General features: G+C 46.9%; 1 protein-coding gene across 1 annotated transcript in view; it reads right to left on the bottom strand.

Annotated features, from left to right (window-relative positions):
- LOC121358917 (exocyst complex component 4) overlaps positions 1 to 26,856 on the bottom strand; it is a 70,957-nt gene that overhangs the window by 19,451 nt on the left and 24,650 nt on the right. Inside the window, exons 5-8 of the mRNA XM_041477495.1 lie at positions 24,261 to 24,439; positions 8,780 to 8,921; positions 5,168 to 5,346; positions 3,757 to 3,916 (exon numbers count right to left, since the gene is read on the bottom strand). Coding sequence (XP_041333429.1) covers positions 3,757 to 3,916; positions 5,168 to 5,346; positions 8,780 to 8,921; positions 24,261 to 24,439 — 660 coding nt within the window. The remainder of the gene's footprint in view (positions 1 to 3,756; positions 3,917 to 5,167; positions 5,347 to 8,779; positions 8,922 to 24,260; positions 24,440 to 26,856) is intronic.

Below are 26,856 nucleotides of genomic sequence, written 5' to 3'. Positions count from 1 at the left end.
GCAGGAGGGGTGGCCACAGGAACAACTGGAATGGCAGCACAGGGAGAGCTCCAGCTCACTCCAGGTGTGGGGACACCTCTGGATCCCTCTGCTGTCACCCCCCGAGGCAGGGAGGACACTGAGACCAGGGACAATGACAGCACTGCTCAGAAACCTTCATTTCTGAGGTCACAGTGACACTTGTTAGAGAAAATGTTCCCATTTCATCCCTGCTCTCTCTGTGCCCTTTGCAGCCACCTCAGTTCACTCTCCAGAACACTCAGCTTTAACACTTGTATGATTCAGAAAACCACTTTTTTCAGTGATTTTTTATTTAAAGGTGAGTCTGAAGCAGAATCCTCGCCCTTTGTGGCTACCTCTGATGAAATCTTCATAAAATCCCAGAGAATTCTGGGTGGGGATAGAGGGAGAGGAGGAAAGAAGAACAAGGGAAAGGACCTGAGTAGGAATTGAAATTTGAAGCTTTTGTCCCTTTCATGCCAGAAATCTAATTCTGGGTGTGAAACTTTGGTAATCTGGAGGTATTTGGAAGTCATGCTCAGTCCCAGACTTTGCAGCACATGCCTGGATATTCCACAGGGAGAAAATCCTGCTTTTTCCTCAATAAAGCAGTGGAAGCCCCAACAACCTCCTGCATTTCTGCTGGCCTAGATATTGAACACACACAGGAGTGAAAAACCTATTAATATTTGCAGGAAATTTAGCAAATGCCACAAATCCTTTGTGACACCTCAGCAGTCAGAACCAGCCTGTTTCACCCTTTCTCCTGGTGGAAAAAAACTCCTCACACCGCTTGGCAATTTAAATTTTTTTTCCAGTGGAAATGTGCTCTGTGATGCTCTGCTGAGACTTCCCCTGCCTTGAAAAGCAAAACTCATTTAAAACACATTTTCCCCTTGCCATGGGACTGCTCCCAAAGCAGCAAATGCTGCTGTTGTCACCTGCAGGTTACAGAGCTTTGGAAAAATGGGGTTTAAACAGCAAGAGCCTCACCAGGACCAACAAGTGTTACCTGGGCTTGCTGTGAATCCTCCACCTGATTTTGGCTTCAGAGGAAAAAGGGTTTCCCCTTCCAACTTCCCTGGTTGGGATTTCTACTGCCTGAACTCACTGAGCAGAGAAGAAAAGGATGCCCAGTGTTCTCTGAGGCCTCTAAAAAGCCTTGAAGACCATAGCAGAAGTGAAAAATTAAAAAAAAAAATAAAATCAAAAGCACAATGCTCAGAAAAACCTTAAAAAAACTTTTGGTCCTTTCTCAAGTGGTCTGGTCTTTCCTGAACTGATTTCAAACAAGTTCACTTTGAGAAAAGGGACCTGCTCCAGAATTCAGGTTTAAGGCATGGAGAGGGGCTGCACTGCTTGTTAATTGTGGCTAATTGCTGCTGGAAACCCTCAGTGTCACGGACACAGAAATATCCAGGCAGGGCTGGGGGTCTCCTGCCCCACCCACGACCCTCCAGTTCCCTGGAGCAGTGAGGCAGGGAGGGAATTTATCCCAGGGGGTGCAGGTGGAAGGGAGGATTTCTCCATCAGCTCTGCCACTGCTCCTGTACATGAAAAAAAAACCCCACTTTATCTTGGAAAAGGCCAAACTGAGAGTTATCCACAGCACAGAGCATTCAGATTCCTGCCTGAGCCGTATCACAGAGGGACAAATCACTTTTATCCCAGCCTGATGTTGTTTTATGCTTTCTGGAGGGGAGCTGTTGTGTTTATTTAATAGTTTGAGTAGAGCTGGGCACCGTGGGGTCCCTGGGGTGACGTGAGAGCCTCGCTGAGGTGATTGTGAATTCAGGTGCCTTGGATGCACCAGAGCCTTGTTTATGTCAAAGGAGAAGCTGGGTAATAAACATTTAAACATTCAGGAGTCATCTGAAAAACGAAAGAATCAAACAGAGCATGGAATTACTCCCCAGAAGAAAAGAGGGAAGTGATGGAGCTGTGAAAGGAATAAAAGAAATGTTGCTGAATTGATGTGGTGGGAAGAATTCAGCACAAAGCTGCTGTGGGAGGGTGGGGGTCAGGCTCTGCCCCCAAGAACAAGGGACAGGACACAAGGAAATGGCCTCAAGTCGTGCCAGAGGAGTTTAGGGGTGGGTATCAGGAAAATTCCTTCACCACAGGACGGTCATTTAAGAAGGAAAAGATTAAATTTGGGAAGTTTATTCCTTGCAGAATCTCTAATGGATCTTCCTCCCTCCCCCTCCAGCAGGCCTCAGCATCCACAACTTCCTCATGCCGATGGTGATCTGAAGAAATGAATTCAGAGAGGATCCACCCCCAGATGAGATCCCAAATAAAGGCTCTCAGGCACACTCCTCATCCAGGGAGTGCAAACCTCCCTCGGAATTCAGCCTCCAGCAGCAGGGCCAAGGGATGGCACCAAGAGTTTGTGGGGGGTCAGATCCAAGTTTCACACAGACCTCTCTCACTGGACCCCACTCCTTCATTTCCAAGTTCCAGATGTTTCTTTTGGCTGTTCCTGGGCTCAGCTGTCCCCTCCTGACCCTGACAGGATCAGCTGAGCCAGCTCTGAGTCCAGCTGCCAAAACCACTGCTCAGGGCTCGCCTCCACCTGCTTGTCCCTCAATCCTCCTGGAGGGAAGACACCCCAGAATGTGGGAAAGCTTTGCAGGGCGTCTGTCACACCCAGTTTTGGGTTTATTTTGGGTTTATTTTGCTGTTCCTGCTATTTCAGGGTAACAGAACTCGAGGGAGATGTCCCTTCAAGCCAACCTGGATCTGGTGACCCTGAGCCTTCAACAAACCAAAACATTTCTCACCTGGGAATAAATGCAAGCCCCAGTTTCATCCTGTTTAAGTTCTGCCCACTATCTTTGGAAGCTTTTCCCTGCCTGAGTTTTGGTCTTGGAGAAGCCCCAAGGGAGCACCAAGCACAGACACTTTGGTGGGACCTCACATCAGCCTCAAGTGATCCACATTTGGGCTTGGTGACCTTGGAGATCTTCCCTAACCTTAACAAGCCCCCTGATTCTATGATTCCACGTCCCTCTGAACATTGTTCAACCAAAGGAAAGCCAAAATTGCCACCAACACCTCCAGCTGTTGAACTTGCCACTCATCTGGCCACCTGAGACTTTTGGAATGTTGGAACCCAGGGCACAGGGAATGTTCCTCTGCTTGTCCTGGCAGAGAAATCCCCAGGAGAACACTGCTTTTGACCTTCATCCATGGAGAAAGCTTCCAAGACTCTGGGATGAATTGGAATCTATGAGTGTGTGAAACAGAGAGTAGTATAGTTTATCACAGGGTGAAAAACTCAGAGTTTTGGGGTTTTATGTGGAGGTGGGCAGGAGACAAGATGGAAGGAGTTTGGGCATTGTCTGATCCTCCTTCTTGTTCTTCACCTCCTCCATTTTCTGCTCTGTTGGTGGCACAGAATGATTGGTGAGAAAGAACCACAATGCAGATGTTGGACAGACAAATAATTAGTTATTGGTAGAAAGGTAGAAATAAAATACATTTTAAGAGTTAATTGCACAAAGCAGCTCTAAAAGACCTTAAACCTGTGTGTCTGGTGACTTTTTTGGTGCCCTTCTCTTTGTACACCAAGTCTGAACGTGCTGAGCTTTTAATGAGAGAAAAATCAACAACCTGAAGACCAAAAACCCAAAAGTCCCAATCCTGGCACAGAACCTTTTAGGGCTCTCCCTAAAAACCTCTTCCACATTGGAAGGAGCCACCTCAGCTCGGGTGGGCCCTGGCAGAGTGACAAAGGCTGGGGTTTGTGCTCACCTGGCGAAGTCCAGGTCGGCCTCCCGGGACATGGTGATGTTGGTGAGGTTCTGCTGCAGGATGAAGATGTTCCTGCACATCTTCTTGATGCCGGACTCGCTGATGCGCCTGAAGTAGTGGGCGCCGTTGATGAGGATGCAGGAGATGAGGTGGCCCAAGCCTGCAAGGGGGGAAGGGATTTAGTGCCAGTAATTCGTGGTAAAACCCCCAAAAATGAGCGTTGTTGAGTGGTGCCTGTGAGCTGGATCAAGGGATAATTGGATTTTACCTGGAAACGCTCAGAAATCTTTGTGGTGCAGTTTAGGACTTTCCACCTCTTTAGTGAAAACACAAAACTGCCCCAGAACTTAGAGCTGTGTTATCTGATTTTTAACCAGGCTTTGCATAATGTGCCTTCCAGTCCCTCTCCCTGTCTGGGCAGAGCAATGGGTCACTGCAGCTCCTGTAGAACCACAGGACTTTAATCTGTTCTCCATGGGTGTGGTTTCCCTGTTTTTCCTGGTAATTTCAGTCTCCAGGAGCAGGAATGAGCTGCATTCCAATGCCCCTGAGGCACAACCCCTCTCTGAACAGTTTCCTGTGTCTGGAGGATGTCAGAAGGGCACAGCTGGGGGCTAAGGGACACAGGCACCCCCAAAATGATGCTTGCACTCGTGTCACATTACAAAGAGCAAAAACCCAGACTGATTTGCACTGCACAGGTCTGGGCAAGTCCAGAGGCCAATTAAAAGTCTAAATTAAGGATTTTGCTCATGTACAGGGAGCCAGTGTGGGAAATCTGTAAATCCCAGACCTGGGCTTAAGAGGTGTGATTAAGGAGGACCATGAGTATGAATTTAAAATTCAACAGGATGTGAATGGTCCCCGTGGCTCTGTGTGGAGTCGTTTCCCTCTTCTTGAACAAAGGGGGAATCACAGAATTCCAGAATGGTTTCGGTGGGAAAGGACCTTAAAGCCCCTCCAGTGCCACCCCTGCCATGGCAGGGACACTCCCACCGTCCCAGGCTGCTCCAGCCCCAGTGTCCAGCCTGGCCTTGGGCACTGCAGGGATGCAGGGGCAGCCCCAGCTGCTCTGGCAATTCCAGCCCAGCCAGGAATTCCTCATGGCCAAGATCCCATCCATGGCTGCCCTCTGGCACTGGGAGCCATTCCCTGTGTCCTGTCCATCCCTTGTCCCCAGTCCCTCTGCAGCTCTCCTGGAGCCCCTGCAGGCCCTGGAATGTGCTGGAAGCTCTCCCTGGATCCTTCTCCTCTCCAGGTGATCATTCCCAGCTCTCCCACATGGCTCTCACTCAATGCCCTGCGGGTGACAGCAGCACCTCACTCAGCTTCACCCCCGAACGGAATCCCGTGGAGCTTTGGGATGAGAATGGAAAACCCTTTAGGGAGGAAGGACTGGGAAGAGCCTGACCTTCAAAGATGTACTGGAACTTGTGCTGCTGCAGGCTGGCGCTCATGGCCTCCTCGATGGCGCTGATGTCCTTGTTGAGCCGCACCACCAGCGGGTCGTAGTCCATGCTCTCCACGTTGGCCACGATGGCGTAATTCCCTTGTTTGGCCAGAGGGATCAGGTAGTGGAAACAGTGAACCCTGTGAGGCACGAGGAACAACAGTGCAACAACCCCCGTTTTAAAGTATTCCTGGGGTGCAAAGTGGTTTTTCCCTTCCTCAAGCTGGTAAAAAATAACTTCAGGAGATGGGCGGTGATGTCTGTGTTGAAGGCATCCTCCTCTTGTTCCATCTTCAGGGATGGATCCAACAGATCCTTGGTGACAAGGAGCTGTCCTCCAGCTCCTGAGCTGACCTCCATCATTCCACTGAGTTTTCCCAAGATTCCCAACCTCCCCTACAATACCAGTCCTCCAAGAAGAACTCCTTCCATGAAAACCTCATAAAAGGGATAACTGGCAGGACCAGCGAGCCAGGGGTCATGGAATGATCATTAAAATTCCATGATTGTGCTTAATTCCAAACATTTCACACTACTGCAACTCCATCCTGTTCACCAACGTGCCCAACCATCATCCCTCCATGGAAAGAGAAATTCCAACATGGAAAGTTAAATCCCAACTTGCCTCCCTCCATGGAAGGAGAAATTCCATGCAGGTAAATCCCAACTTGCCCAACCATCATCTCTCCATGGAAGGAGAAATTCCATGCACTTAAATCTCAACTTGCCCACCTCCATGGAAAGAGAAATTCCTTGCAGTTGGATCCCAACTTGCCCAACCATCATCCCTCCCTGGAAGGAGAAATTCCTTGCACTTAAATCCCAACCTACCCCCCTCCATGGAAGGAGAAATTCCTTGCAGTTGAATCCCAACCTGCCCCCCTCCATGGAAGGAGAAATTCCATGCAGTTGAATCCCAACCTGCCCCCCTCCATGGAAGGAGAAATTCCATGCAGTTGAATCCCAACTTGCCCCACTCCCTGGAATGAGAAATTCCATGCAGTTGAATCCCCTCTTAGGACTCTGCAAAAAGCCGTAATTAAGTTGTTTCTCTCACAGCCAGAGAGGAAAGTTCTGTGTCCAGAAAAATCCACAGCAGAGCTCCTTCTGCTTTTGTGGTCACCCAGTGGGAACAGGGTTGGGCTCTACTTCCACCAGGAGAGATTTAGGTTGGATTTTAGGGAAAATTCCTTCATGGAAAGGGCCATCCAGCCCTGCACAGCTGCCCAGGGCAGGGCTGGAGTCCCCATCCCTGCAGGGATTTAAAGCCATGTGGAGGTGGCACTTGGGGACATGCTCAGTGGTGGCCCTGGCAGGGCCACCATGGTTGGACCTCATGATCTTAAAGGTCTTTTCCAACCTAAATGGTTCCATGATTCTGGAATTCACCTGCCAGGGGAACAAATCAAAGCCTGAAGGAGAATCTCTGGAATTTGGGGCATAACTCAGGGTCAGCACACGGGGGCAGGAAGCTCACACCAGAGTGGCCCAAGGCTGTGGCAGAGATGTCCTGGCTTCCACATTCCCTGGAAAACACCCCTGAGGTGGCCATCACAAGCAAGTCCAGTTTAGGGCAATCCCCAGAGTAAAAGCATCTTATCTATAATTTTATATATTGTTTTAAAATATGAAAATCCTGTAACAGACATTAAGTAGTCTAAAATGTCATGGTTATTCCAACAAAAGCTGCTTCCATTCCCAGGCTGGACAGGGCTTGGAGCAACCTGGGATAAGGGAAGGAATCCCTGCCCATGGCACTGCATGATCTTTAAGGTCCTTTCCCACCCAAACCTTGCCAGGATTGTAGGATGTGATTCCATGGCTTGGGGAATGATCTGGGTGTGCCAAATGTCTCCTTTAAGGAAGCACACCCAAATCCAAGGAGCAGGATCTCAGTGACCTCAGGGTCACGTCCAGGGACACTGGAGGAGGAGGAGGAGACAACACCAACCTGCATCTGGAATGAAGGGGAGCTCTGAGGCAGGAGAAAGGCAGGGGATAATTGTGTGGAATTCCCCAAATCCCTGGGGAATTCAAGGAGACAATTCCCAAATTCCTGGCTGTTTTGGTGTCTCCTCAGGCTGCACCTGCAGCAGCCAGAGGTGGGATAAATCCCCAGGCTCTTCCCAGATGTGCTCCGAGTGTCTCTCAAACCACAGGGGTTCTGTAGAGGGATTCCCACCCTGCTGTGCACCTTGGACATGGCACAGAGCCAGGGAAGGGGTGTAGGATCACAGAATCCTGCTGGGAACAGGCACCAGAGGGACTGCAGGAGGTTGGAAATGCAGAGTGAGGGATCCAGGGAAGCTCCCACCCCGCTGGGGTTTCCCTGAAGTCAGCACCTCTCCTCCCTTTGGACACAGTTTGGTGAATCCACAGCTCCAAACTCGGCTCCTGTTGGAAGCACTGGAGCTTCTCTGCTCTAAATTACAGCAGAAGTAATTAATCCCTGAAGAAGTAATCCCTGAAGAAGTAATCCCTGAAGTCCACTTTAGGGATTTTTGCTTAACCCAAGTGTGACAAAAAGCCACAGAGGCCAAAAACCCATCCCAAGAGTCCCGGTTCCTTCAGCCCAGCTGGAAAACTGCTCCATTTCCATGCTTCCACCACCTTTTCCTCAAATCCTTCCAAGCCCAGCAGGTGATGGATGGCAGGATGAAGGAGTGCTGACAAGAATTAATGTGGATTTTTTTTTGCCAGAGCTCCATGCTGACTCCAGCAGAGCACAGGGGGACACGACATAGCTTGGGATGTGTCACCAAAGAACAAACTGATGATCCATCAAATTTCTGACATCCCCCTTCTTTTTGGTGCCTCAGAGCAAAGGGAAGCAATAAAATACACCTGGCCTGAACAGTTGTCCTGGGAAAAACATCTTCCCAGCCCTGGAGTGGGTAGCTGGCAGCCTGAAGAAAGGGATTTGCTGCTTTTGATCTTTGCACGTGAAGGCAGAGACTTCATGAAATCACCCAGCCCTTGAAAAAAAATCCAGCTGGTTCCCAGTTCCTGTCACTGTTTGAAGAAGTAGGAGGAGAAGCTCCTATTTGCAGTCCCCCACAAAAAAAAAACCAACCTGTGGAGACACCTGTTAGACTGTGAAAACACCATTGTGTTGTTTTGGAAGGACAAAGCTCCCTGAAAATCACATTTTTTCCCGGTCTCTGAACCATAATCATGGAATCCCAGAGTGGGTTGGGTTGGAGGAACCTGCAAGATCATCCAGTGCCACCCCTGCCATCGGCAGGGACAATTTCTGCTGTCCCTGGGTGCTCCAAGCCCTGTCCAGCCTGGCCTTGGACATTCCAGGGATCCAGGGGCAGCCCCAGCTGCTCTGGTAGGACCTCACCACCCCCACATGAAGGAATTTCTTCCTGAATTCTCTTTTAGTTAAGATACAAACCTCCCTAGGAAATCCCACTTTTGGTGCCCTGCCTCCATGCCACATTTGGTGATCTGGCATTCCTGGACTCACCTTTGTTGCTGTCATGGACAAGTTTCTTTGTCTCCTCTGGACATGATCTCCACTTGCAGCTTCCCAAGATCCCCCTCCACGCCCAAATCCCAGGTTTTTACCTGACTTCCAGGTGCAGCACCAGCAGGCAGCGATCAGCCATCTCCTGGAAGGACCTGGCCAGCTCACTCAGGCTCTGCAGGATCTGCTCGGATGCAGGGAGCTGCTCCAGGCTGGCATGGCTGTCCTGGCCTGGGGACGTGGCTGGAAGAGAGAAGAGTTACATTTGGGATGTTCTCCATCCCATCCAGAGCCTCCTGTGTGCTCTGGGTGTTCACCTCTGACCCAGGAGCGGATGGAGGAGCAATGGATTGAACTCCCAGGTGGGTCTGAGGGGTTTCATCAGCCTGCAGGAGACATTTTCCTGGGAAGAGAGTGCTCTGGGCTGAGAATTCCTGTGGCTGCAGAGTCCAGGAGTGTTCATCTCGCTCTGCTGGGAGGGAGGGAGGGAGAAGCTGCTTGGGAGCCAAGGCCCCCACAGCTGGGAGGGTCCTTTTTGGTCACCTCAATGTCCCCATCCCTTCAGAGGCTTTGGTTTTGTTCCTTCACCACAGCTCTTGGGCAGTAAAAAGGATTTAAACACCCATGAGGTGCTCATGGATCATTTCCTCCCACTGAGACCTCCTTGAAAAACCTTCTGGGATTTTATCCCAGCCACCAGAGCAGCTCCAGATCCATCACTTCACCCCTGGTATTTTACCCCAGGGCTGAGCCCTGAAGCCACAAGAGGAACCCTCTGCAATCCCACATTCCACCCTAATCTGAGGAAGTGCATCCCAAATATCCCAGTTCAAGGCCTGGTTCAAGCAGCACTTTGGACTGACATCCTGCCAGGGGTGATCAGTTTGAGACAAGGCTGCCCTGAAACATTGAATTAAACAATGGGATTGTGAAGAGATCTCCTGGATCCCCACAATCCCTGTGTCCCACGGCCTCAAGGAGAGATTCCTGTGCCATATAAAACATTTTGACTCTTGCTGGCTCCTTCAAAAAGCTTCTGTAACAAGGAAGGTAAAGTTTGGGTTTGAATTTCCAGCCTAAACTTATTCACGGATGTTTTGTATTTGCTTCTTTACGTGGTAACATTATTTTTTCCCTCACGGAGTTCTCCATCTCTTTGTTGAATCATGGGATCATTTTCTCCAGGCTGAGCCCCTTTCCCAGCTGCTCCAGACCCTTCCCAGATCCAGCACAGCCCTGCACAGGAGGGATCTGTGCATTCCCAAGGAGCTGCTGACAATCAAATTCCATTTGGAGTGATGCTGATTTAAGAAAATGTGACTTCTGTGCAGCCACAGCCCTGCTTTGGGAGAGGAATTTGGGATTAAACACTAAAAATAATGGGCCTAAAATTAAACACACCCCCAGATCCAGCCTGAAAAGAGAAAAAAAAAGCAAAGTGAGGGGATAAAAAACCCCTTTTTTTTTTTTTTTTTTGGTGCAAAATAAGTTAAAGCAGAGGTGAACAAACAGGAGGGAAATGTACAGTGAAGTGTGGAAATCACAGAATATGGAAATAGATGATCTTTGATGCCCAGAGAAGCTGTGGGTGCCCCTGGATCCCTGGAAATGTCCAAGGCCAGGTTGGACAGGGCTTGGAGCAGCCTGGGATGGTGGGAGCTGTCCCTGCCATGGTTGGAATGAGGTGATCCTTGAGGTCCCTTCCAACCCAACCCATTCCAGGAATTAACTCCAGGAATTTAACCCCTCTCAGCAACTCCTGAGGTCACAACAAAATTCATGAAGCAATTTTTTGAACCGAGGAACACCGAGAAATTCCCAGCCTGGCAAATGCTGCTGGAAATGATGAACTGGCCTGGGGTGTGAAAGGAGAATAAAGAGGGAAACGAGGGTGACAATCCAACCTGGGTGGGTGGGAATGATGAGAATTCCCCTTCCTTGAGACTTCTCCCAGCCCCTCTCTGCTCACTGAGCTCTGTCCCACCAAGAAAATTAAATTATCAGCGAGGGGGTGAGGAGCTTATCTACAGAACCTCTAATTCCAGATTATCCCAGGAATAATAAGGAGGAGAGTGCCTCTGAGGAGGCACTTGGGGAGAGTTGTTTGTCCTCCAAGTGACCCTGGATGGTGGCAGGACTTCAGCTCAGGGTCAGGTCTAGGGATAATTACATGGACACAGGAAAGCAGGAAACCCCACCTGTACCATGCATGAAAAAAACATCATTTTTTTTTAAGCCCAAAATCCTACATTTTGAGAAGTTTTTATCCTCCTGGAGATGCACTTGGGGCAGGAATCATCTCTCTTTAGCAGAGCCAGCTCTGCCACCCTGGAAGTGCTGGAGATGGATGGAGCCATCAGAGAAAAGCAGGAGTCAGCTCCTTGCTGCTGCAGGCAGATGCACACACCATTTTTCTCCTCTCCACAATTCACTTGCAGCACTTTAAGTGAAGCTGTAATTATATTTGTCAGTGGAGATGAGGGGAGGAGGGAGATGGGCACAATCTGCTCTGTGTTTGCAGCACTGAAATCCTTCTGGGCCCCCCTGGCAGGGAGGAGACTCAGGTGGGGTTTTTTTGGGGGGGTGAATCTGAATTTCTCCTGTGTGTTTTCGCTTCTGGAGCTCAAAGGAAGCCTTTCAGAGCCCATCAATTTTCCTTTCTTCTCTGGACATCCAGAAGAGGAGATCCCATTCTTTTAAGTCTCACTCCAGATAGTTTTACTCCATCATCCTTGGCAGCACGCAGCCAACAAATGAGCTGGAGCAGCAAAAAAATAATCAGAGCCTAAATTACTAAAGGGCTTTGAGTAGAAAATGCCATTTGGAGCTGGCTGTGGGGTTGGGCAGCTCTTTGGGCAAAGGCTGAGCCTTCCTGTGGCTGTGGACCCACCACACTCTGAAAAAGGGAGGGATCTCTGCCTGCTGAAATTCTGGGAAAAGGGGGGAAAAAAATCTGGAATGCTGGAAAAACAGACCAGCCACGCAATTCTTCTTCCCCTTCTCCTCCTTCCTCACCCATTTCCACCAGGCTGAGCATGAGCCCACCTGGCCACCACAACAACCCTGGCCAAAGCCCTGCTCCACTGGCCCCTATCATCTTGGAGCCTTCCCGAATTTGAAGGTGAATTTGCCATGCTGCTGGATAAAAGTGCCAGCTTTGTTCGGGATTTTCTCCTCCCTGGCTGAAACCACAGCTGAGTTGTCTCCCTCTGAGGAAAAGGAGCATTTCGTTCCAGCAAAGCTGAGGAAAATAAACTCAGCCCAGGCCTTGTCACCCAGGGTTTCTGCAGGTGCCTCCTGGCAGGTTGTGGATGGATGGATGGATGCGGATTGCCAGACCTCTGGAATGTTAAACAAAATCCCTTGGAGCCACTCAGGTGTGAGCAGAGTGACCACTGACACATCCCAGTGGTTTAACAGCACCGGGAGCAAAATCAGCCCTAGGAGACAAACTCTGCACCCTGAACCCGAGGAAGGAACCTCCAAAACGCTCAGGATCTGCACAGCATTCCCTAATTTCCTCTCTGGGGGAAAGGGAAGGCTCACAGAGACATTTTATGGCTCTGCTGGGGGAAAATCCCTCCTGTCTGGGAGAGAGATGCAGCAAGAAACTCCTGCTGAATTTAAGGAACAGTTCGCAGCTCCTTAAATTCGAATTTCTTCCTCCCTTCCTCTCCAGAAGAGGTAACTCCAAAAAACACTGGGAAAAGGGAATTTGTCACAGGGAAGGTGCTGGATTAAGCCTTTAGAGAGTCAGGGTTAACTCTTCTCTCTGCTGGAGACTTTCCTGGGGATCTCAGGCTCCACTTTCCCTTTCAGTGCTTGAGTTCCCAGCAGGTAAAAACCTGGATAATGAGATTTTATCCATCACTGCCATTCCAGCAGTGTCTTCTGTTCCCACAACTTTTAGCACCACGAGGAGATGATGCCACAAGGACTCAAAATCGCTACTGAAACACCTTCAAAAAGGAGAGTATCTGGTATTTCAAGGAAAAAGCTTTGGGTGAAGCCAAGCAGAGTCAGAGATGTGATCATTTTTTCAAGGAGGAAGGTGTCAACAACAGATCCAACATCAAGGACTTATTTCAGCGGGATTTCTGCCAGGAAACCTCTGACTTCCACACCCAAAAAGCATGCAAAAACTAATAATTTTTTAATATTTCACTATTTAAATGCCACCTCTGTGTTAAGCCATGGTCTGTCCCTCTGGGGCAGAGCAAGGGAAAGGTGCTGCTGGTGAGGAAAATTTGTGAGGGGACAGGAACGTCACCAAGGTGTCCATGCCTCACCAAAGGGGGACTCTGAGGTACAGATCAGTCACTCCTCCTCCTGAACTGGTCCTTTTGGGAATTCCAGCTCTCTAGGAAAGGACTGGAATGAGCCATAAAAGCTGGAGCTGGATTTTGATTCCCCCACAGCTCAGAGGAACTCCTCCCAGGAAACCTCTGACTTCTACTCCCAAAAAGCATGAAATAATTAATAATTTTTTAATATTTCACTATTTAGAAGCCACCTCTGTGTTAAGCCATGGTCTGTCCCTCTGGGACTCAGCTGGGAAAGGGAAAGGTGCTGCTGGTGAGGAAAATTTGTGAGGGGACAGGAATGTCACCAATGCCCCATCAAAAAGGTTCTCCAAGGTTCAGATCAGTCACTCCTTCTCCTGAACTGGTCCATTTGGGAATTCCAGCTCTCTAGGAAAGGACTGGAAGGAGCCATAAAAGTTGGAGCTGGATATTGATTCTCCCACAGGATTCATTTCAGGGCAAAGCTGGATTTTGGGGTTGACACCTAACCTGGGCTTCTTCTCTGAGATGTGAATATTTGGGCCTCTTAGATATGAACAAATACTTCAAATATTCACCCAGATATTGCTGCTTTTTTACCTAAATCGTTATCTTTTGTAGGGTTTAGATCCAGGGAAATAAAACACTCAAAGGAATTATTTCTCCCAAGACTTCCAAGATCATGGAATGGAGGGGAAACAACAATGCTGGAAGGGAACTTTAAAGGTCACCAGTCCAACCTTCAAGGTATCTGGCACCTCACAGCTGGATTTGGGATGTCAGCTGTCTAAACTGTCCAAATTCCCAGAATTTTACTGGGAATTCACCTTTTACTGGGATCAATGGCAAGGGCACTCACTGGTGCCAGAGGGACAAAGCTACACTTGCAGGACAAACAGAGGTGAAGAGGAAACAAGCTCAGGGAGAGCTGCTCGTTAATTAATCTCCGAGCAAATTTCCACTAATGAGTCCTGAGGCATTCACATCTTCTGGAAAAATCCCTTCACCCAGGGTTTTTCTCCTGGGAAACTGAGAAGCATCAGAGAAAAAGGAAAACAATTTTATCTCATTTGCTTCTCCTGTGTTTTGCTGCTTTGGAATGTGGTTGGAGATTGTTTATCCAACAGGTGATTGTTTCATTGGTTTCATGTGAATTATTTTGACTTAATGACCAATCAGTGCCAAGCTGTGTCAGGGTTCTGGAGAGAGTCATGAGTTTCATTATTATCTTCTTAGCCTTCTGTCTGTATCCTTTCTGTATCCTTTAGTATAGTTTAGTTTAGCATTCTTTAATATATATATAAATATATAAAAGATATTCTTTAATATATATAAAAATATAAAAAATGATAAATTAGCCTTCTGAGAACATGGAGTCAGATCCATCATTCCTCCCTGCCACGAGGGCACCCTGCAAATACAATAGAGTTTGCTCAGAGAAAAATTAGGGATGTGCTGGAGGAAACTTAAGGAAGGGATTTCCCCTTGCAGAAGGTTCTGAAGAAGGGAAGGGAAAAAAAAAAAAAAACAAGAAAGAAGGAAGAAAAAAATGAAGGGCTGGCACTCAGAACTTCCCATGTCCTCAAAATCCAAGCTCAGGAGAAGGGACAAAGCTGGAAAAAAAACCATCCCGACCTTTGAGGCGGCGAGGAAGAGCTGCAGCCCCCATCAGCTGGGTAAACACTAATGACAGCAGAGCCCAGACTGTCACCGGTGATAAAGAGCAGCCTAAACACTCTATTAGTTTTTCATTTGGGGAATTAATGTTTTTTACTGCGTGTGTACACTCGGCACTTAATGAATTGTCTCGTTAGCGCTGCCTGCCTGCCGAGCTCCTCGCTGCTGCTGCTGCCGGGCATAAATTTCCCCAGGAAATTAGTGCTTTTAAAAAAAAGGCAAGAACTCCTCCAAAATGTGGGTTTGTTTTCTGGTTTTCTGCAAAGATGCAGCCTTAGGAAAAAATTATTATTGGCGGGGGGAAAAGGAATCTGTTAAATAAAATAGAGGGGTAACATAAGAGGTTTGAGTTTAATCCTACAGCTCCTGGAAGGTTTGGGTGATCCACACTTTTCTTTCTTTAAGCACGTTGCAGTCTGGAAAAGGCATGAAAACCACCCAAAAACAATTGGTTCATTAAAAGAACTCCAAAGATCAGGAGTTTTTCATTAAAAATTTGGGGTTTTTTTCACTGAAGGAAGCAAAATTGTGCAGGGAGAATGAAGAGCAGGATCCTAACAAGGATTAGGATCAGGGTTGATTTCACTAGGGAATGATTCCCTAAAATGTCCAGGATTTTCTGTTCCACTGCTCCTCAACTGGGAAAATTCCTCTCTTTAATTTTTTCTGCTTTCAGTCATTTATGATGTAACTTTCCCAGAACTTGCCCTTCTCAGAATTATTATTTCCTGGGCTGAATTAGATGATCTCAGAAGTGACTTGATTTTAAAAAGTCCTTTCAGCTTCTTCTGAGTTCTGGGAAGGATTTATTTGCCTGTTTGGTGTGCTTCACCTGATTTTCCTTAAAAACAGGGAAATGGAGACACTTCCTTCCATCTACAGCAAACCAAAAACTCAGAAACTCAGCCCCTTTTCCTCAGAGTCCTCCAGGACACTGAGCTGCACCTTCCCAAAAAATGCCTCAAAATTTCCCTGCAGGATTTCTCTGGGCCTCAGAGGGATGGATCTGCAAAAGAAACTTAAATCTCCCAGTCTGTTGGACTCAGTGGAAGAGAAAGGAATAAAATTCCTGGAGTTAATCAGTGTCCTGATGCTCAGGAGTAAAAGCATAATGAAAATAAACACAGTGAACCACATCCTTAGCAGTCTTTTTTTTTGGACAATAAATAGATAATTATAGATAAAATTAATGGCAATAATCAATTATAGATACAATTATTGATATAATTAATCAATTATAGATAAAGGGAGTTTTTTTGAGGGCTGTTTGTTTTTAAGAGATTGGTTTGCAAAGCAAGAGGAGCAGCCCAGATGTCTGGAAGACAAAGAAGGAACAAATTTTGTCCAAGGGAATCCAGAGGAAGATGGGGATGGGAACATCCATGGGAATGATGAAGAGTTCTCAAATTCAGGGTGAAGAATGGGAAAGAAAAAGGGACAAGCACCAGGATGATCAGACTCAGCCTGATTTCTCCACAATTCCTGGTTATTTAAGAGTCATTCCCCCAAATCCCAGAGGAATTTAAGTGCTGGTGAGACCAGAGTGACCCAATGGTGATGTCAAACCCTGGATTTTTGAGTCCCCATCCTGTTTAATAATAATTTTACCAATTATTTCACCCCCTCCAGAGCAGGGTCACCTCTGAGGAGGAGCAGGGAGGACTTTCTGCTCCCGATCTTTGCCATCAGGGAATCATTTTCTCCAGAAGAGATAAAAGGACTTAACTGGGATGGACCAACAGGAGTGGCCAGCGGGCTCCTTGGAGAAATTCCCACAAAATCCCGATTTCCTGGCATGACTCAGGCGGGATCCCGGCTGGAAAAGGCTTTGGAGAGCTTTGCTAATTGGGTCACTCATTTACATGACAATCCCCTGCGGTTAGGGCTGCTGAGTAATTAGTGTAATGATGATGGCGAGTTGAGTGCTGACCCCAGGATCGATCCAGGCAGAGATTCCCGGTGCTGTCTCCCACAAGAACCCAGAAATGAGCAGCCAGGCCCGGGAAACAGTGGCTGAGCATCCCAGTAAATATTTGGTGGAAATAAAAGCTGAGGCTGGGGAAGGCTGCGATCCATGAGAAAAGCTTCACTGCAGACAATCCAGAGGGGAAAAAAAGCTCTGGAGGGCACCAGGAGATCACTTTGTTGGAAAAACAGGGGGTTTTAGGTGACTGGGGATTGTGTGGTTTCAATCCCCGAGTCCAACAAAGCAGAACCATTTATAACGTATGAAATTTTCATGCCAGAATTCTAAAATAAACCAAAATAATCTCCTCATGCTCAGTTAAATCAAACCAGGCATTTTATCTCTGTGAAGTCAGCAGGTCCCTGCTGGTCTTGAAGGTGTTTTAACACTTTGCTATCCCAATTTTTCCATGGTTTTAGCCCTCCAAAAGTCAACTCAGCCAAGAGGGACACCCAGCTGGAATCTTGCCCTCTGCTGGAATTGCTCAGCTCAGCTCTTGGCTGCAGAATTCTGGGATGGTTTGGGTGGGAAGGGACCTTAAACCCATCCAGCTCCAATCCCATGGCAGGGACACCTCCCACTGTCCCAGGCTGCTCCAGCCCCAGTGTCCAGCCTGGCCTTGGGCACTGCACATGGAGCAGAGCTGATCCCAGGGAGAGACCCCGGGAGCGCTCGTGCATTTTGGGGCCATTTGGGTTCATCTTGGGGGCAGCCCTGGCTGGGCTCTTGTGCTGCCCGAGGTGCATCCATGGAGGAGATCCTTTCAATCCATCCCTGCTTTATTCTTTAATTCCATCTAACCTCTGTTCTAGCTCAGCTTTCTCAAGGCAGTGGGAGCCATTCCCTGTGTCCTGTCCCTCCATCCCTTGTCCCCAGTCCCTCTGCAGCTCTCCTGGAGCCCCTTCAGGCCCTGCCAGGGGCTCTGAGCTCTCCCAGCTGTTTGCAGCAGCTTTGCTAAGTACATTTGTATTTCTATCAAAGCTATAAATGGTGATTAATTAGCAGCTGATCACCCCCGGTGTGGTTTGGATGTGACAGACCCCATTTCACTCTGGGTGAGGGTGGCAGAGCTCCCTGTCCTTGCTCAAGGGCATTCCCACCTGGAAAACCCAGGAGAGCAGGCAGGAACCTCACTCCTTCCTTAAACACCACCCCAAGCTCGCTGAGGACGTGCTGGGGTTTGGAGAAGCCAAAGCTGGGCACAGGTTTGGAGAGATTCAGAGATTCCCAGTGTTTGTGGAGAGCATCCCAGAGCAGGAACAGGCTGAGCTGTGGGACGGACAGAAAGATCTGTGGACACCAGCCATGGCCAAGCAGATAAAATGCCCAAAAAGAGCTTTTCCTTCTTTTCCTGTGCTTCTCCTCAGAACCACCAAGATCTCAATACCTTTGCCCACCACCAGCAGCTCCCAGGGCAGGGCCATCCATGGGAGCACAGCAAGCTGGGGATGATCACACAAAGGAGGCTCCTGGCAAGGGCAGCTGGCCAGGATTTGTGCTCTTCCAGAAGAGCCCAAACTGCTCAGGCAGTGGGAAAGAAGAAATATTGGAAAATAAGGCTATTTATGAAGCTTAAATAAAAAGCTGGCATTTGGATTAAGGCATATTGAAGCAGCAGATATTCACCAAATAATGAAAGCACTCGAGATTTACCTTGTTAATTTAATGGCAGATGGCTTGCATTTGGTGGAAATGTGCAGCTTTTTCTGGTTTAGTCAGAAATTTACTTTTGTTGCAATGACAAAGCCACAGCATTCACCAAGTCCTTCCCCTGCCCCAGGGCAGGCCCGTGTTGGTCATCTTTAATCTGGCTTTTAAATAAGGTTTTCTATTAATATATCTTTTTAAAAAAACTTCTCCATGAGCAATCAATACAGCAAGATGTGCTACAAGTTCAGTGACAGAAAAAAATAAAGATCAGCTGCAGCTTGAGAGAAATAGAGCCCCATTTAAGAGCTGAATTCAGTTCATGAGGGGGTTAAACACAAAGCCCTGCCTGAGCTCAGCACTGCTTCGTGGCCTGGCTGTGAAATGCAAGGCAGCAATTTCCCCTGATTTCCATTTGTGCTGAAACCCCTCTGCACCCCTCTGAAAGTGACTTTAAATGACAGCTGCGTGTGGCACAGAAGGGCTCCAGTGTCCTTTTCCAAGCCATCGTTCCTGGAGAGAGGCAGGATGCTCCTCTCAAAGCCCACTCCAGGCTCGGGAGGCAAAGGAGAGGCTGATGATCCTCCCGGGACAAAGTGGCCCAGGATGCTCTAATGGCCCTCAGTCAGCTCCGAGAAGCATTTTGAGATCTCTGGCTGGGAAATGAGCTGCAAATGCTCGGTGTTATCATTAATAAAGCCAGGCAGTGGCAGAGAAATGCAGGATTTTGGTAAAAAGCTGTAGAAAACCTCATTTTTTCCTCCCCTGCTTTGGATGGAAGTTGTAGCTCACCCAGACTGGGACTGCCCATCTGCAGAGGGAAAGGGGAAAACATCTTCCACAGCCCCGTGGAATTCAGGGAATTTGAGGAGAAAATACCTGCTGTGGGCACGGGATACAGCAGTGAAGAGGCTGAATGGCCTCAGGGTGTGCTCCTGAAGGATTTTCTCTTTGTGGAGAAGGCAATGACAGGACAGGAGGACCCTCCTCAGACCCTGGCTGTTTTTCCAGTTAGAACTGGAAATGCATTAAAATGCTGCTATTGCTCATCAAGGATGACCCAGGCAAGGCCCAAGCAGAGAAGGTGAACATGACACACTGAGCAAATAAAGATTTCTCCACACAAAGGGGCTGAGGGAAGGGCAGCTACTGAGCTGTGACAGCCATGGATACACGGTGCAGATGTAAAAGAGTTTAATTCCAATGAACCTTCTGGAAGAGAAAGCCTGGAAGATGTTTTAGAGTGACTTCTGTGAGCCAGAGAGAAGTTTGAGAAGAGGATCCATGTTTGATAGGAGGATCCATGTTTGCTAAGAGGATCCATGTTTGAGAAGAGGATCCATGTTTGGGAAGAGGATCCATGCTTGGGAAGAGGATCCATGTTTGATAAGAGGATCCATGTTTGATAGAAGGATCCATGTTTGCTAAGAGGATCCATGCTTGGGAAGAGGATCCATGTTTGACAGGAGGATCCATGTTTGGGAAGAGGATCCATGCTTGGGAAGAGGATCCATGTTTGACAGGAGGATCCATGTTTGGGAAGAAGATCCATGTTTGGGAAGAGGATCCATGTTTGAGAAGAGGATCCATGTTTGATAGGAGGATCCATGTTTATCCCTGAAAGAATTTCCTGCCAAGGTCGTTGGCACAGAAACCAAGACAGAAAGAAGGATAAATAAGAGAAACTGCAGCTGCCTGTTCCAATGAGCGCCGTGTTTGTCTTGTGACCAATGAGTACAGGGTAAATTTATGAGTTTTGTAAGAATGTACAAAAAGCATGCAGGCTGGAATAAAACTGTTTGAAGCCTTCTGGAAATGAAGTGTATTGCTTTGTATTGTCTCTGTCTCAACCACGACAAAAGACAATCCTGATTTAGGTGAGCTGGAGGAGCTCAGGGCCTGCAGGGGCTCCAGGAGAGCTGCGGAGGGACTGGGGACAAGGGATGGACAGGACACAGGGAATGGCTCCCAGTGCCAGAGGGCAGCCATGGATGGGATCTTGGCCATGAGGAATTCCTGGCTGGGCTGGAATTGCCAGAGCAGCTGGGGCTGCCCCTGCATCCCTGCAGTGCCCAAGGCCAGGCTGGACACTGGGGCTGGAGCAGCCTGGGACAGTGGGAGTGTCCCTGCCATGGCAGGGTGGCACTGGGTGGGATTTAAGGTCCTTTCCCCCCCAAACCATTCCAAAGCAATTCCCAGCTCCGAATTTAAGCCTGTCAGTCATTCCCTGGTGATCACAGCAATCTGAAGTCACGAGGTGCCAAGAGCAGCTGAATTTAAAGGGCAGCTCCAACTCCAGAAGCCAACAGCTCATCTTTCCTCCTCCTCCCTACAAACATGCCGTGGTCTTAAAAATGTTAAAAATCTTTAAAAAGATTGTCCCAGCCCCTTCGTGGCTCATATTAATTCCTTCTCTAAAATATTCAGGGAACCTCAAGAGGCTGAAGCTCCAAAAAAAAGGATGGGGTTGTGTTCTGTCTGCAGCACAGAAGATGAGGAGGGGAAACCCAACTTCCATTTTTCCTATAAAACCCCTTTGAAAGTGACTCAATTTCCTCAGCAAATTCACCTTCTCCCAGCAACTTTAATCCTTAAGTGGTTATTGTTAAAAAGGAGTTTGTATTCCCTCAAAAGACAAGAGCAGAAGGAAATGACTTTGTCATATCTGACTGGTTTGGGAAATAAAAAATCCAATTCTGAAGGGGAGCAGATAAGGGCAGAGCCATGGAAGAGCCATCAGCTCAGCAAACACCAAATAATGAACAGTTCAGAGACTGCCCAGCGTGATAAAACTCTCCAGCAGCAAGGCTGGGTTTAAATGAGGGATAATTGTGGCACGTCCACAGCCAAAGATTATTGAATTTTTATCTCTGGGAAGGGGCCTTTGACAGCCTCACCCCAAAGCCACTATAGGGTTTCCCAAAATCAGACCTGCCCAGCTCCACCTTCTGCTTTCTGGGTGTTCAGAGCTGTGCCTGAGGGAATTTATTATTTCTAATTTTATAAAATATATTTTTTATAAAACAAATATATTAAATATATATAAAATGCAAAAATAGAAAAACTATATTAAAATAGAAACAATATATATAAATAATATATTATATTATATAATACTATATATAGATATAATATTGTATATTATTATATATATTATTATTTATTATATTTTATTATATATTATAGATAATATTATATAATAGATATTATATAAAAGTATATTATTATGTATTATATAATAATATATTATTTATATTTTTATAAATAATATATTATTTATATTTTTTATAAATAATATATAAAATAAATTTATAAAACCTATTTATTATTTGTTTGCATCCAAGGAAGCTTTGCTGGAAAAACTGCTGCCTTCCCCCAGGGCCACCACCTCCACGTGGGCTTGTTTGGATTATGGAATTTCTGGCATTGCACCAAAAATTCAGGTCCTGATCACTCCCTGAACACTTGGGTGATGCCCTGAGTGGGAGCAGGACTGAATCTCAAGTTTTTGGAGAAGAAAAGAGAATCAACCAAAGGATGAAAATTTCATTTATAAGCAGGAGGTCGGGACAGCCTCTGTCATTTCCCCTTCTTCCCCTTGTTCCAGACACTCCTGGCATTTGTGCACAGACATTTTGGGATGAAGTTATTACAAAGGAAGATGAATTTTTATTGTCAGGAGGATGCTGCCAAGTGAAATATTACACTTTGTGCTTTTATTTTTATTCACCACCATGTGGAACGTCCTCTCCGAGGCCTGAAAGTCAAGCTCGTGCCCTTTAATATCTGGAAAATATTGATTTATTAAAAAACCTGAGTTTCAACCAGACCTCAAATTATAAATGATGTTTTATTTTAACAGCTCTGACTGTTAGAACATAAATCCTCAGCCCTGAGAACTCTCCTAGTAACTAAATAAATATTTGGCTACTGAACTTTGATAGCATTTCCCACTGGGTTTTGTTTAATTTTGTTATTTTTTTAATAACAAAAAAAAATGCTAGAACAGAGCAAGTGTTGTCACCCAGGTATGGAGAAGGCAAAGTCCAAGTTACAGGAATATTAAAGCTGCCTGGAGTAATTTGGGTTTTAATTGTTAACTGGTTGTATAACCTTAATTATCCTTCTGGATCCAAAGGATCTGATGATGGAAAGCTGAGGGAGGAGTTTGAAGTCCTGCTCTAGAGCAGAGTTAGAAGCCACAGGAAGGATTTCAGTCACCCAGAGAGGCTCTGCTGCCAAGAATGATTTCATGGACATAAAACACCGTGACTTTGTTCAGCACCAGCAAATTTCCCTTGTGAAATTCCCAGGAAAAAAAAAAGTCTGAGCTGGTTTTCAACTCCCAGCTCCCAGGAGAATTCAGCTGCCCCAGTCCTGGACACCTTCCCTCAGGATTCTGCTCCAAATTTCCAAACCAAACTGCAGAAATTCCCTGTATCCTCACCACATTCCCCTGAGTTCCGGCATCCCCTTGAGCTCTGTGGGTTTTTTATTCCATGCTTTTCCTTTTCCAGCTCCTCAGCCATCCCCTTGCACCCCCTGAGACAGCACGGGATGCTCAGGAATTGTCCAACACACAGGATTTAACTCCAGGGACGCTGGGCAGGAGGAAGAGCTCAAACCAAGACAAAGGTTGTTGGAACCCTTTTTATTCCATGCTTTTCCTTTTCCAGCTCCTCAGCCGTCCCCTTGCACCCCCTGAGACAGCACGGGATGCTCAGGAATTGTCCAACACACAGGATTTAACTCCAGGGATGCTGGGCAGGAGGAAGAGCTCAAACCAAGACAAAGGTTGTTGGAACCCTGGCTGCTGAGAATTCCAGACTTTCTGTGCTGCAGGCTCTGACCCCCAGGAGAACTCTGCATTGACCTGAGGCCCTGGAGAAGCTTCCAAAATGGAATGACAGAACTGGGATTGTGGGTGTGCAGTTTGAACAGAAGTGTGTGATATCACAGGGTGGGAAAACTTAAAAGTTTGACCTTCAGAGGAAAACTGCACCCTTGTGTCACCGTCATATTTTCTGGAAAAATCCCTTTGCCCAGGATTTCTCTCCTAGGAAGCAGAGAAGCCTCAGAAAAAAAGGAAAATAACGATCTGATTGCTTCTCCTGTGTTTTGCTGCTTTGGAATGTGCCTTGGACATTGTTTATCCAACAGGTGATTGTTTCATTGGTTTCATGTGAGTTGTTTTTACTCATTGGCCAATCAGTGCCAGGCTGTGTCAGGGCTTTGGAAAGAGTCACAGGTTTTTCATTATTATTTTTTAGCCTTCTGTCTGTATCCTTTCTGTATTCTTTAGTATAGTTTAGTACAGCATTATATAATAAATATAATATAATATAATATAATATAATATAATATAATATAATATAATATAATATAATATTTTATTAAGGTTATCTCCATCTGGAGATGCTCCAGAGGGAGCAGCCAAGCATTCCTCACTGGATATAATCTTGAGTTTCTCTGTAAGAGCTGTAAGTGAGAGATGTGGGACTCCAGCAGCTCTTCCAAATGCAGTTTATTGCATCAAAGACGTTACAGCTCCAGGGTCGTGGGTGACAGAGCCTGTGCCTACAGCTGTCAGCTCCAGCTGGCGTCGAGCCTGAAGACCCTTTAATTTTGGTTACAATGCATGATATACTTTTCTTTCCTGAGCATCTTAATACATAAGAACCAATCTATACCTTAACTTTTATCTATAGCCTGTATTTGTGTTTTTAATTTTCCTAGTAAAGAACTGTTATTCCTATTCCCATATCTTTGCCTGAGAGCCCCTTAATTTCAAAATTATAACAATTCAGAGGGAGGGGGTTTACATTTTCCATTCCAGGGGAGGCTCCTGCCTTCCTCAGCAGACACCTGGCTGTTCAAACCAAGACAGAAATGATGCTCCTGGAGCCCTCCATGGTGCCCCCACAGCCCCCAGAGGAACAAAAGCTGCTAAAACCCCAAATTTCCGCTGTCCCAATCCCCAGGCAGAGGTTTCCCATGGGAATTACTCACTCTGGGCTGCTGAGAGGCTGGAGAAAGCTGCCTTGGTGCGTCCTGCCAGCCACTCCAGGCTCTCGTGCAGGTTGGCCAAGGCTTTGAGGTCGCTGACGTCCCGCAGGATCTCCTGCTGAGGGATCAGTTTGTCTCCCAAATTCCCGATCAGGACTTCGGATTCTTTGCCAAAAGCAGCCCTGAAATGCAAAGCAAAGCCCCCCTGAGGAATGCGGAATCAGGCACAGCAGGGGAATCTTTTCTGTTACGAATCTTGCAAGTGAAGAGTTTGTTTTGATACGAGAAATTAAATATTGGTTAGTTGTCACCATCGTATTTTCTGGAAAAATCCCTTTGCCCAGGATTCTTCTCCTGGGAAGCTGAGAAGCCTCAGAGAAAAAGGAAAACAATTTTATCTCAATTAATGGGAATAATTCCCAATCAATGGGAAATTCTGCTGGTGCCTTCTGACATCTCCTTGCTCAGGAGACAGCAAGGGGTTAAAACAACAAAATCAATCTCTGTCCACAGGCTGAGGATTATTTTTTGCAAAGATTTTTTTTTTGTTTGTTTGGATTCTTTCTATTTAAACAAATGAGTTACAGGAAAGCTGGGGAAGGAAGGAAAGCTGGGCATGGATCTCTTTTGCTGCCAGGGGACAAAAACTGGTGGTGAACTGTCAGGATTTGTTCCAAATTATTGGAATAATTTTCCAATGTTCATTAAGGGGCGCTGCTGAGTAGTTCCACGTCCAAAAAAGAACATTTCCCCAGATTTCATCAGGCTTGAACCTTCTTTTCCAGGAAGGGATGTGTAGTCCTGCCCTGCTAGCCAAGGATTAAGGCACAGGAACACCAAATATTGAAATTTTAAACATCACAGAGGTCAAAAGTCCTGCTTTGGGTGAAAATAATGAAATGAAAATGAAATAATAATGAAGTGAGCTCTCCCATTCTCTGCTAACCAAGGATTCCACAGGACCTGCTTCCCTCTGGCTCCACTGCAGTGTCCAGGCAGAATTATTCCCAATTCATCAGCAGTGCCAAGAGAAAGAAGCAGCAGCAGCAGTGAAGAAATCATGTTCCTTTGTATTAGGAGAAAAGGCTGGGAAAAGGCTGCTTAAATGGGAAGGGGATGACAAAAAAAAAATTGGATGAGCAATTAATTTTATTTTGAAGCTTTCAGGAGGGATCTATTCAACCACCACCCATCCTGCAGGAAGTTTCTAAGCCATCAATTGGCTAAATCTGGCCCAGACCAATTATTAAGATTTAAATGAATGCCCCAGGAGCGTTCACATGGCACTGGGAGGAACTGGGGCTCAGCAGATGATGCTCTGTGCAAACAGACACTGAGAAAAGATCTTTGTCCTGAAGCCTGGGCTGAAAAAAAGCCACAGCACAGGAGCTTTTCCCAGGAAATTCAGTGTGGATGACTTAATAGGCTTTTCCCAAAGGCTTGCCATTGGAGCTCCTCTGATCCAGTGTCACAAAATACTTCAGTGAATGGCCAGGAGAATGGAATCAATGGGATAAAATGCACATTGGGATGAAAATGTTGCTTCTGTCAGCGTCAGGCTGAGCTTGGCCACCCGTTTTTGCCTGGCCAGGAATTCTCAGCCAGCAGAGCCCACTGGAGCTTTGCTATCCCAAAATGATGGACCAGGAATCACAGGGAGAGCCAGGAGGGGCTTCCCAGGTGAGGAAATGAAGGATAAATGTGAAGGCAGGTGAGGACTGAATCCATGAAATTCAACTCAGGGACTCAGAGAGACCTCGAGGGCTCTGCAGCCTCTCCCTGCTGCCCTGGGGATGTTTTAAATCCCTGCCCAAGCTGCAAACCCTTCTGTGACCCCACAAATCCCATCCTCTCCAGGCTGCATCCCCCCTGTCACGGGGCTTCCAGGCAGGGAAGGAGGAAAATGACAATCTGGGCAAATTGGACTTGTTATTTTCAACAGCTTCTCCTCCTCCTCCTCCACTTTTACAGCCAAGTGCCAATCAAGGAAGTGATGAATAGGGATGGGAACGTGCAGCCTTTGGAATCTCACAGGAGCTGAGCCATTCCCAACGTGCAGGGAAAGGGAATCTGCTTCCTTCCAGGCTTTCACTGGCATGAAAGGTAGGAACAACCTGGTTTGGGCACAGAGAGTTGTCTCCAAAAGAATTCCTGTTGGAAATATTGGAATTTTTTATTTGCTCCCCTGCGTTGGGATTGGGGGGAAACTCCACCATGCTCATGGGTCAAATAAAAGATTCCTTTGAAAGCAAGGATTTTGGGAAGTACCACCTCCTTTAGGTCAGAAAATGCTGCTCCCTCCATCACGTGGCTGATCAGAGCAGCACCAACCAGCAGGACAAGGATTTGCCTGGATTCAAACAATCCTTTCCTTCCCCAGTCCCAGGCATTTCCTTGACTTGGATCACAAAGACAAGTCTCCAAATGGCTTTGTCAGAAGAACAGAGTGAGCAGAAATTGCACCAGGAAAAGCTCAGGTTGGATATTGGGAAGATTTGGATATTGGATTTGGGGGATTTCTTCCCCCAAAAGGCTGCCCAGGGCAGGGCTGGAGTCCCCAGCCCTGGAAGGATTTAAAGCCATGTGGAGGTGGCACTTG

The sequence above is a fragment of the Pyrgilauda ruficollis genome, unplaced genomic scaffold (genome assembly GCF_017590135.1).
Source record: "Pyrgilauda ruficollis isolate IOZ18807 unplaced genomic scaffold, ASM1759013v1 scaffold111, whole genome shotgun sequence".
Classification (NCBI taxonomy): domain Eukaryota; kingdom Metazoa; phylum Chordata; class Aves; order Passeriformes; family Passeridae; genus Pyrgilauda; species Pyrgilauda ruficollis.
The sequence above is the reverse complement of the archived record's forward strand: the minus strand, read 5'-3'. Positions and strand labels throughout refer to the sequence as shown.